Consider the following 13648-nt stretch of genomic DNA (forward strand, 5'->3'; position numbering starts at 1 on the left):
CCACAACATCTCCCCCTTTTAATACCGAAGGGCTCGAACCGACGCGGGGGTATTCCACTAAGGGAATACCGGCGTGGTGACACCCTTCCGGCCGATGCTACCAAGATGTGGGGATCCCGATGTTGTCGCGCTGAGCAGCGCTTGCGGCTGCTCTCGGCCCACACCGCGATGGCGATAACGCGGCGGTAATGCTGCTGCTGTGCCGCTCCCTGGGACGGCGGCGATGGTGTAACGGCGATGATGATGACGATGATGATAACGATGATGATGATGATGCCGCGATGATGACGATGATGATGATGATCCTTGCCCCAGGGCAGCAGCGATGGATTTTTTTGTCCGATGACGGGCGGTAGAGATGAAAATACTCGGGCGGCATGGTTCCTCGCCCTCCTACGATGCTTTGGCTGCAGCCGGGGAAAAATGTGTGTCCCGTTGGAACGGGGCTGCAGCCAGGGCGGCATGGCTCATCGCCCTTCTTTTATGCTGTGGCTGCAGTCGGGGCGCAATTGGCGACGCCCGTTCGACTGCAGCTGGGACGGCATGATACTTCGTCCCCTCTGGACACAGTGGCTGTAGCCGAGGCGTAATTGGCGACGCCTGTTCAACTACAGCCAGGGCGAAAGCGTTCGCGCCGATGTGTGCTGCTGTGTTACAGCCGATGCAACTTGTGCGTTGCCGAACGTGTTGTGCTGCCGAGGCGGAATAGTACGTCGCCGTGGTGAGAGGCAGGGCTCGAGCCGCGGCGGAATTGCTACCTCGCCGATGATGTGCTGAGCTCGAGCCGGGGCGGTATTGCTCATCGCCGATGGATCTTTGCACTGCTGCTGCTGCAGCTGGGCGGAATGCGTCCTCGCCCGATGAATCTGGGGGCTGCAGCATGGGCGGATGCGACGCCCATCCGAAGATCCAGCAGCAAGGCGGAAAGCTGCCTCGCCTGTGGTGCTGCTGGCGTTGCTGGGGCTGCAGCCCGACGACCTTCCTTGTCGCCGAGAGTGTGTGTTCGGCTGCCCCTATGGTCGCCAATGATGGGACGGCAGCCGGGGGCCTCGGTGTTGGCGGCGGTGGCGGCGGCCCGATGTTCCGCGGTATCCCAAAGGCACAGGGAACCGTGCCATCGCGATGGCCGCTGCAATGATGCAGCAAAAGCGAGATGGGCTCGATCGCGATGGCTTCCGCGGGTTCGTTGTAGGATCCCCCCCTACGCGAGGAGGATCCCATCCTCGTCGCCACTGTTGTGTTCTGCACTTTTACTTTTATTAAAACACTTATAACGTACATAATAAATAAAACATAAACGAAACAACCAATACACTTTAAAATATAATAGTACGGTGGCCGCGCACCAGCCGCACCGAGCGCCCCTGCCGAGAGCTCCTGCTCGATCGGCTCGCTAACACACTCTAACTGTGCGCTCGGCACACACTAAGCCTTGCGCTGCTTAGTGTGTGCGACAGTGTGTGTGACACACTGTCGTCCTCCTGGACGTTGACCGGTGGCAGCGCAACTGCCACGGCAAGTCCAGGGGTCGGCACGGCTGCCCACAACACTACTAAAAGTGTTGCCTCAATGCAGCACAAACTGATCAATAGTGGTCCCTGTCATGGCAATTATTTTCCCAGGCGTACAGGACGTAGCTGTAAAAATGGAATAGTTAAGCTGAGAACTTCCTGGACAGAATCCAGATCGTAACAATTATCACTTACCGAGCTCTAGCCACTCAATCGGCAGTCCAGCATCACGCCGTGCCGAAGCTAGTGCATACCGCAGAGCGAACTGCACAGCAACTGCCAGATTGTACGCCGGTTCTCCCGTTGTCTTCGACCGAAGTACACCCGCCCGGTTCGAGCTCTTCTGCAGCAACCGTACGCGCATATCTACCGGAATGTCACGCGCACTCGGCGGCTTGTAGTTCCACGTGCGGTAGTTGCTAAGCGCGCCCATACTCCGATCGTACCGCAGCTCTTCGAGCAGATGAAACCCGACCGCCATCACAAAAGCTCCCTCAATCTGTCCAATGTCCAATAGAGGGTTTATGCTCTCGCCCGTATCCTCCAGAATGTTCACACGCTGCAGCTGTACCTGCCCGGTAAGTATGTCCACCTCTAGCTGGACTGCGCACAGTGCCCACACGGTGTATCCACGTAGATCCGTCTGCTTGGAGTTGTAAGAAGCGGTTAGATCAATCCGTCGCTGGTAGCACATTTGCACGATCGCTTCCCATGGAGCGGTCCGATTATCCTCCCGCACGGGACGAATGCGTTCGAGCAGAGTTTCACAGGCACGCCGGGCCGAGTACGCCACTAGATCCGTACTGATACTACTACCTTCAACGAATGCGTTCGGGCTGCCAACGGACATATGTGGCTTCACCGTAATTAGTGCCAAAGGAATACCGAGCGTGTGTGCCACCACCTGTGCAACCTTTGTGTTTATGCCCTGACCTATCTCTGGGGCTCCGATCGTAACAGCCACACTCCCATCCACGTGGTAGATCGATACCCTAGCATTCATACCTCCGTAATAGCTAATTGGATGAGCCAAAGGAACGATAGCAATTCCTCGCTTTTTCCAACGATTTGTCTCGTTGAAACGATCGACAGCTGCTTTACGCTCCTTGAAGTCAACCTGCTCATAGAATGCTGGCAGTAAGGTGGCCATACTGCTGCCTGGTTCCATATTGGCAAGCCGAACTGTGAGAGGATCGAGTCCAGTAACGAACGCCACATGCTCCATGATTGTTTCGATGGTGGCAATCGCATCGGCTGTACCGGGTCAGGTGGTGCTAGGTGAGTCGGAAAGTGTACCACGTAACAGTTGTCGCCAGCTGTCATCACTGTAGCAGTTGCGGAATGCACCTCGGAATACAAACGCCATCGCTTCGTACTGGGACACACCTTCGTCTTCGTAGTACGTGTTGGAAAGCCGAACGATGCGTCCATCGGTAGGCCTTACATCTACCTCATACTGGCACTGTCCTCCGATACGCTTACCGATTGCCTTCATCGTAGTCTCGAACGGTAATACCATCCGAACCGGACGTCGGGTACGATAGGCGGCCAGGGCACACGCACTGGCGACCCATGCTCCGCGGGACAGTTTCGCACCAAACGATCCACCTACAGGGCGTACAATAACGCGAATATTACATTGGCGCCAGTTGAGTGACTTTGCGATCGCGTTTTGGACCATGTGACTCGATTGGGTAGCACTATACACATCCATCCCGGTCCCGTCCTCCGATGGGATGCAAAGACAAGTCTGAGGCTCTAGCGTGAAGTGTGCTTGACTGCGAAAGTGACACTTGCCCGTAACCTTCACGGTGTTGACAGTACTGCCCGCCCGGTTGTACGATCGACCCACTACGTCCGGTTCTAGCGTCAGGATACGATGGCTTGAAGTGCCATGGGCGAGCACATCATCCACCGTGGGAAGTATCGGCTCATCATTGGACTCTCTGTACGTCATCTTCACCATTGTCGCGGCTTCTGTAGCACACTCGAACGACTCAGCCACCACAATACCAACCGGCTGACCGTGGTACAGTACGTTACCGCTACACAGAATCTCCTCGGGCACATCGCGAAATGGGAAGGCCGTGTTGAAACCTCCAACAAGTGAGGCAAAATTATTCTTCCCTGGGATATCTTTGGCAGAATAGAATGCCACAACACCCGGCATTGCGAGAGCGGGCGATGGATCAATGGCAGTAATCTGTCGATGCACTACGTTTGCCAGTACGAAAGCGGCGTGCAGCTCGTCCGGACGACTTGGAAGATCGTTGACGTAGATCGCTTCACCGGCCGTCTGGTGGAACGCTTCCAACTTGGGCAGTGCTTGCGTAAGCGGCCAGTTTGAGGTCGTATCGAAGGACTGAGCGCCGCTGGAAATGGGACGCTGCATTTTCGATCCACCCGAGCGGACTATCGGGTTGGCTACGCGACGATCACGTGGCGCAATATGAAGGACGAAACGGTACAGTAAACCGACTGCTACCTGGCGACGGTATGATGCATCTGCGGCTGGTTCCGTTTGTCCACCGGCTAGCTCGGCGTTCAGTACGGCAAGTGTTACGCGTGCGATTATTCAAAACGTCTCAAACTATATTTCGCGTAGTGCGCGATCACCTTAATCTAGAAACCGGGAACGCTACGTGTAAAAGCGGAATAAAAATGCGTCATAAAGACTAACATGCGGCACTCACGCGTACGTACACTTATGTACTAATTATCCTCGGAAAGGATACACTAACACCTTAAAAATGTATGGGCTTCCTGGGGTATAAAAGGGACCGAACTCTCAATAAATAATCATTCGGATTTTGCAACTCTAAGAAACCTCTTTTTTAATTTTGCATATTCGGATCAAGAAAGAAATCTCTCATCCCTCTTCACCCCCTTCTGCGGCATAGGCTCCTCAAATTACTTGAGAGAGCAACTATCGGGAAGGTTGATTATTGGTGTCGAACGGTTGAGAAGATCGCTGTTACCCGAGCGGGTTTGATTTACAAGGCCGCATCCTTCGCGTGGCTCACAGATCCGTTCGCCGTCGTAACAGCAAGCGTTTCCTGCAGCATCACATTGTTATACGGGTTCTTGCCGGCGAAGTACTGCTCCGTGCGGGTTGCGCGAGAACACTTGTCGAAGAAGATAAGGAGATCAAGGGTTACAATGAGACTTGTAATATACATCTTTGGAGAAGACGAATTTTACTTATATCTGTGTTCGATTTCTTCTTAGTTGGATCTCCGAATACAAGATCACAGACATATATTACACAGCAAGGTGATCAAAGAAGGCCTTATTTCAATGGTCTTGGATACTCCATAGCTACAAATTGATCTTTTTCCCTAATGTTAATGTATCTGTAAACTGTAGATAAGGTTCTCCTTATAGAGACTTCACATCTCTCTAAGATCAATCGCTCCGGTAATCCAGAAAATGGTAATCGATTTCCACAAGGTTAGTTCCTTACCTTAGTTCTTATCACAAGTTATACAATATCTTCAGCATTTCTGAAAACATTAGTGCATAGGAGATATCAAGTCTCAATGGCCTCAAGCAAAGTAAATGTGTGTGATCGACGAATGATCATACTTCTAATCCTAATTGAGCAGTACAGATAAAGATTGTCTACACCAACAAGCAGTGGAACATCACATCTCATGTACAACGTCTAGCATAACTCATCGCAAAGCAAACCAAAGCTTCCCATGTGTTTGGAAAATATATCAAATCTGGTAAAATAAGACATAACGTTCATCGCGTGATCTATCAACCAAAACCGAATGAATAAAACAAATCGTCCTCGGTTCTATCTGTTACCAGAGCTTCTTTAACGATTCCTTTCACTTACTACAACTCCTCAACCCTCACAACAGGCGCGAATGGCATAAAACAACACCAGCAAAACCGTACCCAAACCGCAGCTTTTCCATCGCACCACTGGGGGAAGCTGGAAAGAAAAGGAGTAGCAAAAAAGTGAACACAGTGAAAGAGGAGTTGCCTGATTGTTTTCTCCTGCCCTAACTTACCAATCGTCATCTCGACACCGATCGATTCGAACAAAACGAACAGATCGGATGGAAACTCAGGATGACGATGTTTGAGCGTTAGATTCCCAGAGATCGTCCCGACGTGCCGCACTGCGGGATGTGCGACCTCTTCCACATGACGTGCCAGCTCGCCACAGTACGTAAAGCGCCGATCGGCTCTGGCCGCCTCTCGCAATATCTCAATCAGCTCACTGAGCGTCACATTCGCACCGACGATCACCGAACTTCCGATCCAGTAGTTGCGCAGCTCCTCCACGTGGCGCACATCTATGAACACTCGTAAGTCTGCGGCTCTCCGGTACACACCGTGACCCGTGTTGCCCGCCACCAGCATGTACATCCCAGGGCTCACGTCCTCCTCTCGCAGGATGTCAAATATTTCGTCCACTGTGCGCACTCGAAACCACCGACGATCTTGATACATGAACTGCAGCTCAATCGTCTCATCGGAGCAACCCTTGGCGGAACATTCCCGCTCACAACCGACACAGCTCGCCCGGGGCAGATCTTCGATGTCTGAGGCACAGGTGATGCCCATAGCCCGACGAGCCAGCCTATCCTCGGGCGGTGCATCGACTGCGAATGACTTGAACGCATCTAGAATCGGTCGATAGCCGGTACAGCGACAGATGTTCTCTGCCAGTGCCTTCTCCACATCTTCCATCGTGACGCTGCCGTTGTTCGCCTCCAGCAGGCTGTACATGCTCATCACCATGCCGGGCGAACAGTACCCGCACTGTGTGCCGTTGAACTGTGCCAATCGCTCCTGCACCGGATGGTATCCGGTCGCCTTCGACCCGATGCCTTCCACCGTAAGAATGTCCATGCCATGGCAGGAGAACACCGAAAACAGACACTAAAAGGAACGGAAATCAGAACTAGCACAAACACACCCCGAACTAGAATGAATGCACCCAGCCACCCTCGAGACACATAAACTTGGTACCCGTCAGGTGTGCCTTGGTGCGTATGAAGCGGTTCAGCGACGCATCGATCGGCAGCTCGCCCGGGGTAACTGACCACGACAAGGGGAAAAGGGAAAGGAAAGGCACGAAACATCAGTTTTGTGGATAGAAACAACCGAATTTCGCTTTTCGTACCCTGGTACAGCTGATGGTGAACTTCACGCGCATGGTGACGCACTGAAGACGACGTGGCTATGCGCAGGTTTCATACGGAGTACGCAATGCAAGCGCAAATCCAACACTGACGGGAGAAGACTGCGCACCAACGGTCAGTAGGCTCCAAACGGCAACACGATTGCACGCATCACCGAGCTCACCAAGACGGGGGAAATGAACGGGACTAGTCGTCCTTACACGTTCATTCAACGAGGGGTGTATGTGAAGAAGACAGGGAAAGTGAAAGCTTAGAACATTATATAGAGCAAAACCCTACCCTGTGAGGTTTAAAATAAGCACATAGAGCATGATGAGTCCGTTGTTATTTCTTCCTCCACAGCGAAGCTACCGTTTGAAAGCTATTCGGTGGATCGCCACGCGAATCCGTTCGAAGGCGCACGGTCGGTTGGGTTCGAAGATTTGGAAAAGCAGCGTAACAGTTCCCCGGTTGCTGCGATCGAGAGCACAACGATTTTCCAGCACTGCCCTGCAATGGGCCGGTCTGGTGATACAGTCGTCAACTCGTACGATTTAACAACATGTCCGTCATGGGTTCAAGCCCCGAATAGACCGTGTCCCTATACGTAGGACTGACTATCCTGCTATGGTAACAATAAGTCAAAGAAAGCCAAGCTCACTTCACTTGTGGGGGCACAGGCAGGCCTTAACCGACAACTGTTGTTGTGCCAAAGAAGAAGAAGAAGAAACCCTGCAATGGAGGGAAAAGAGTAATCACTATGCTTGGTACGATAAGTCAATAGTCTAATGTTAGTTTTCCGGCAAGCAACAAAGTAGCGTTTTTCTTATTCATACCTGTTGGTTTCTTAGTCGTACACCAACTTTATTTGGATACAATAACAAGTGACAAGTGTTCACATCGGCGGTCGGAATGATAAGAGAACGATCGCCCGGTGCGATCGTTTATCCCTGATTCGCTAATCTTTACTAAGGTTAATCTTTATTACTCGGTCCCTTCGCTGTCGGTCCCTTCGGCTTTTCTAGTGCTTTGAGCGTTACTCAATATTCCCAATCTTTCTGGTGCCAACTAGCGGACGCTAGAATAACGTCACGATTCCACTACCGGGGATACAATGCTGGCTACAAAAACGTAGCGCCTTACGGGTTCGTGATATGTGGTATGATCACCACAGTACCCATCAATTCCATAAGTTCCTGATAGGTCCATCTTTTCGTATGTTTCTTGGGATACTACGATTTCTCACGCTTGACTTGGCGTTTGACATGTAACTTGACTCTTTCATAGGGAAAATGAATTATATACGACGGAAAATGAACTCTACTGCACATTTTTAGAAAAGACACTAAAACATTCCGATAAGAAACAGTTAAGAAAGTGTCCCACAACTCTGGAAACACATAAAAAACACTTTAAGTACTTTTATTTGAAATCTGATTGCCTTCAAATTCAGAAGCATGATCATTTATAATTTTATCTCTCGACTAATGAAGTAGGAAAGACACTCTTTACTATTTAAACCTTAAAATAAGAATTGCAAATATTTTCGGAACTTTATAAAGTTAGCTAATGTCAAACAATTTATTTCTTCATTTTATGAAAAAACATAATTATTTGCCAATCTTAGCGTACTTTATTTGCGTCGTTTGGTATAGCAAATGATATATTATACTTTGGGTTGATTATACCTAGTAATTAGTAAGTATGCCACAGATTTTTACAGTGTTTTATATGTACAGCAATCGCCAATGAAGCCACGATGCTGCCCTGCAAGATTACAGCACCTTGCACTTCATTCGTATTTGTACTGTTCGATGGAACTCTCCAACAGGGCAAATATTTTCTCCGGCGTCATGCCACTACCTACAAGTAGTTGAAAAGCAAGAATGAAGATTTTAATTAAATACACAATAGCAAAAAACCTACAATATGTACTAACCCATAGGCAACCAAATGTCCGGTAGGCCTGCATCTCGTCTTGCCGCCCGCAAAGCATTCCGCACGGCGTAAACGATCACCGGACTTAGCGAAAAGGCCGGCTCCCCGGTGGCCTTGGAGCGCAGGACGCCACCAGCGTTGGAGCTCTTGCTCAAAAACGACACCCGGAAGTCAACGGGAATGTCCCGATGGCCCGGCATCTTGTAGTTCCAGGTACGATCGTTCACCAGCGCACCATTTTTCGGATCATACACCAGCGTTTCGGTCAGATAGTAGCCCAACCCCATCACGAACGCACCTTCGATTTGGCCAACATCGATGCCGGGGTTTATGCTTTCACCCACATCCTCCAGTATGTCTACCCGTCGTACAAGCACCTGCCCGGTGAGTACATCTAGCTCAATCTCACCACACGCCAGTCCCCAGATGGTGTAAGTGCGCATATCGGTCGGAGTGGCGTAAAACGAGACTTGCATATCCACGTCGTCCATGGCGGCATTGCGTACCATCTCTTCCCAGCTAGTGCGCCGCAGCAGCGTACGGTAAGGGCGGAGTCGTTCGAGCAGCATCTCGCAGCATCGTTTGACAGCCTGTGGAAGAAAAGTGTCACACATAAAAAATCACAATTCCACACGAAAATCCATTTCTGGACACTTACGAAAGCGACACTATCCGTTGCCTGCGTATGCTGGGAACCATTCGAGTTGGCATTCAGCAAACTGTCCGTCGGCTGTACGACAATCTTCTCGATCGGTATGCCCAGCAGATGGGCCGCCACCTGCGCTACCTTCGTGTTAATGCCTTGTCCCATCTCGATGCCACCGTGCACGATCGTCACCGTACCATCGTCACTGTACACCGACAGCATCGCTTTCTTCATCGAGTTCAGCTCCAGCGGGTACTGCATGGGCATGATCGCGATACCCCGCTTGCGCCACCGATTTTCCCCATTAAATTGGTCAATCTGTCGTCTACGCTCGTCGTACTCCACCTGACGCCGGAAGCGTGGCAGCAGCGTGTGCATCTTGTTCTCGCGCGAAATGTTTGCCATCCGCACGTCCACCGCATCCAGCCCTGTCTGGTGCGCAATGTGCTCCATGATGTTTTCCGCCATTGCGATACCTTCGGACGAGCCCGGAGCCCGGGCCCACGTGTTTGGTGGAGCGTCCGTGCGAGCGATCTTTGTGCGCAGCTTCCAGTAGTCCGTTCGGTAGCAGTTTTTAAACATATCGCTCGTTATCGCGCCGAGCATCACGTTCAGCGTGGCCCCAGCATCGTGTATGAAGGTGTGCGACAGCCGGCTGATGCGTCCGCTCGCGTCAAACGACACCTCATACTCGCTGACACTTCCGCACCGCTTGCCCGAACCGGACATTGACGTCTCGAGCGGAAGGATCATCCGAACGGGGGCTCCAGTTCGGTAGGCGGCCACTGCACAGGCACAGGCGATCTGAGTCGCTCGCGTTAGCTTCGCACCGTACGCACCCCCAACGCGCCGAACTGTAAGGTTTAGTGAGCTTTCACGAACCTGCAGCGCTTGGGAGATGGCGATCTGCACGTGATCCAGCCACTGGGTCGCACAGTACACGTCCATCGAGCCAGCGTGCGGAACGCAAAGGGCGATTTGCGTCTCGAGCTGCCCATGGTACTGACCGCGCAGATCGAACCGGCCACTGACGCTGTACGGACCTTCCTTGGCAAGATGATACCGGACACCGTGACGATCGTATGGTTGATCGCTAACACGACTATAGTCCAGTGCGTCCACCACGTCCTGCACGGTCGGCAGAATGATTCTATTGCTGGCCGGTTTATACTCAATCCGAACCTTCGCCACGGCAGCATTGGCCAGCTCGAAACTATCTGCACAGATCATCCCAACTACCTGTCCGGCGAACTGTACCTCCCCGCTGCAAAAGATCTCCTCCACCTCCGGGGAACCCATCTCCAGTGGCATAAAGTTATTGAATCCTGGAATATCTTGCGCGCAGAAGAACGCCCTCACCCCGGGAAGAGCAAGCGCTTCAGATGCATCAATCGTCACGATCTTTCCCCGGATCTCGTTCGAGAGTATCAGCGCACCGTGTAGTTCGTTCGGCAGCACCGGCATATCGTTAATGTACTCTGCCTCACCGGAACACTGCGCCAACCCTTCCAGCTTCGGTATACTTTGCGTGAGTGGCCACCGTTTCTGGTAGGTGTCGTACGTTTGCCGACCGCTTGAGACGAGCGGCCGTTCGATCGGTTCCATACCGCTGCGATACGTTCGACCAACGGCGGGATGCACACTGAGCACAAAGCGATAAAAGGCGGCAAGAGCGAGCTGTTTGCGATAGGTTGGAGATGCATCGGGAAGTATCCAGTCGGGTTTTAGCTCACGCTCCAGAGCCTTCAACGCCTGGGAGAGTGTGCTGTCAAGGAAGAGGGGCATGCCGGTGAGGAAGCTTTCCGTTTGTTGCGCATGCACAAAGGCAGGATTGATGCCACCGTAGCAGATGCGGATGGAGGTGCAGAGCTTGCGATCGGGACACAGTTGTAGCAGGAAGCCGGCATTCACGTAGGCTCGGGAGTTCTGGGCAACGGGCATAATTTTGTACGATCGTAACGTCGTGCTAACGTGATCGTGGGGTGGAAGTCGAATGGATGCTAGGATGCATTTGTGCATGTTGAGCTTTAGGAATTCGAGTGGTGATACGACGAGAGGATCGCTGTCAGTGGAGGACACTAAAAAGGTTGATAAACAAGGGAATAAGTACATTCAGATTCTAAACATTAAGGATCATCTCGGGATACTTACGAACAGTCAGCTTGGCGCCTACAGTTTCTAGCAATAGAAATAAATCCGAAGGAAACTCGGGATGCTGATGCTTGATCATCAGATTGCCCCCGATCGTACCGACATTGCGTACGGGCAGATTAGCCACCTTTCTGATGTGCTTTGCCATCGGTATACAGTAAGTAAAGTTTAGATGTGCTTCTGCCGTTTGCTCTAGCAGTGCAATAAACTCGGTCAAACGTATGCTAGCTCCCACCACAAGATCTTCATCAACCGTGTACCGATGAAGCTCCTCTACTGCGCTTACGTCTATGAACACCTTCAACCGATCGGAACGTCTATACACTCCATGCGCCGTATTCCCGCTGACGAAGGTGTACGGTTCGCTGTTGCCGATCGTTTGCAGCACATCGAAGGCTTCCGAGAGCGTCAACACTTTAAACCACTTTCGTCCATCGGCAAACTTGAGACATTTTGATGGTGAGACAGAACCCTTTCCCGTAGCTCCAGCCGTTGGCGTGCTGGCCACCAAATCCTCAATGTCCACAATCGGTGGCTCTTGATCTTGATCGTTTGCGAACGATTTGAAAGCATCCAGGATCGGACGATACCCGGTACAACGACATATATTCCCATCGAAGGCCTGTTCGATCTGTGCCGCTGTCAGCGCAGGCTCAACTGTTCCTTCCTCAGCTTGCTGCTGTTGGCCGTGCTTTCGGGAGGCAAGCAAGCTGTACATGCTCATCACCATACCCGGAGAACAGTATCCACACTGTGAGCCACCGTACTCTGCCAGCCGGCGCTGGATGGGATGGTAGGAACCTTTCCTATACCCACCGATTCCCTCAATTGTAACAATATCCTTTCCATCGCAGGAGAACACCGATACTAGGCACTTTTAGGAGGTACGTAAATTAATAGAATTATAACGTTACGCTTGATGGCATTCAAGCAAATCAAACTAGTTACCGAATTTGCTGCCCACGAACGACGTTCGCGCGTGGCCGGATGATAGTCCGACACGGTAACGACACAGGCGCCACAACCACCCTCCCGGCACATAAACTTGGTCCCTTTTAGATGGGCATGATCGCGGATGAACGTGTTTAGCGATGTGTCCACCGGAACGGTCGAGGCGCGTACTAGAACGAGATAGCCAAAACAAGGAATAGTTCAATAATCAAACATATAGCGCATCAACTTGGTCTTTGTATCCAATAAAGAGCACCGTAATGATCGTAAAGAAAAAGGAAAAGTAAATTCCCCTTCAGGCGTCAGTGCTGTTGATTTTATGGTCAAGAAATATCCAACTTTTACGGCCAGACACGAGCCAACCGTTACGGTTTGTGGGTTTGCGAGTCGAATAGGTGATTTTTAAAGCCCCATTTAACAAATACCGCCGATTAAGCGCTCCGATGGTATACGTTAACATTGTAGCAACCTTCAACGATCGATTTTACAGCCTCATTCAAGCAAGAAATTATGCGAAAGCTTCCAACAATGATAATGTACGCGCAGCCATCATGAACAGCACATCACATGTCGGAATCTTCCTATGACTGCGAGTATTAAGCTACAGATTGCTCTATTAACGTAAGAGTGGTTACGTATAGGTTTCTCTTTCACACGATAACGCTTTCTCTATGACTTTTACATCTTATCACTCTGATTGCTTCAATATTGAAGCTCTCAACGTCGAAATAGTCACCAAGATGCATCCAAAAATTACATACATCTAAAGCTACAACTATTTGTTTCATTCCAAAACTACCATCGTTGCACTTCATTACTTCACTGATCAAAACTCATAAGTCTTCTCGACACCATTATCATATTTCCCAACTGTCCGGCTCACACATTCCGACATTCCAAAGACGCACGGTGCTGCGGATCAAATCACGCCCATTTGAAACTCGATCACACGTCCACTTCGCTTCCCTTACCCGTGTACTGCTGGCCGTTAATCGTGAAGCGCACCACGTCGTCCATATTGATTTTTCCCGCCACGGGACGCACGCACGGACGCACGCTAGCCAATGGGCGTAATATAAGCAAGTACCAAGCGTACTGATCACTCTCAGCCTCAGGAAAAACGTTGTGCACTCGGTCGCAGCAACTGGGAAACTGGTACGCTGCTTTTCCAAATCTTCGAACCCAACCGACCGTGCGCCTTCGAACGGATTCGCGTGGCGATCCACCGAATAGCTTTCAAACGGTAGCTTCATGGTGGAACAAAAAATAACAACTGACTCATCATGCTCTATGTGCACAAACCTCACACG

The 13648-nt window shown here is 51.0% G+C and overlaps 3 protein-coding genes across 3 annotated transcripts; all 3 read right to left on the minus strand.

Moving 5' to 3' along the window:
- Positions 1-1566: 1566 nt before the first annotated feature.
- Positions 1567-4181, minus strand: LOC121592287 (xanthine dehydrogenase/oxidase-like). Its single transcript, XM_041913686.1, is given in 3 exon segments — positions 1567-1637; positions 1707-4043; positions 4154-4181. Coding segments are annotated over 3 exon segments (2436 nt in total).
- Positions 4182-5211: 1030 nt separating this feature from the next.
- On the minus strand, positions 5212-6912 carry LOC121592933 (indole-3-acetaldehyde oxidase-like). Its single transcript, XM_041914867.1, has 3 exons — positions 6655-6912; positions 5534-6410; positions 5212-5454 (listed from the first exon to the last, which is right to left on the minus strand). Exons 1-3 carry the CDS (start codon positions 6685-6687, stop codon positions 5372-5374), a joined length of 993 nt encoding a protein of 330 aa, XP_041770801.1. The 5' UTR covers positions 6688-6912; the 3' UTR covers positions 5212-5371.
- Positions 6913-8168: 1256 nt separating this feature from the next.
- LOC121592156 (xanthine dehydrogenase-like) lies at positions 8169-13473 on the minus strand. The gene is made up of 6 exons (XM_041913530.1): positions 13310-13473; positions 12336-12508; positions 11388-12261; positions 9249-11314; positions 8592-9180; positions 8169-8515 (listed from the first exon to the last, which is right to left on the minus strand). The coding sequence occupies exons 1-6, from the start codon at positions 13353-13355 to the stop codon at positions 8445-8447; spliced, it is 3819 nt and encodes a 1272-aa protein (XP_041769464.1). The 5' UTR covers positions 13356-13473; the 3' UTR covers positions 8169-8444.
- Between the last annotated feature and the right edge of the window lie 175 nt (positions 13474-13648).

Source organism: Anopheles merus, chromosome 2L (genome assembly GCF_017562075.2).
Source record: "Anopheles merus strain MAF chromosome 2L, AmerM5.1, whole genome shotgun sequence".
NCBI lineage: Eukaryota > Metazoa > Arthropoda > Insecta > Diptera > Culicidae > Anopheles > Anopheles merus.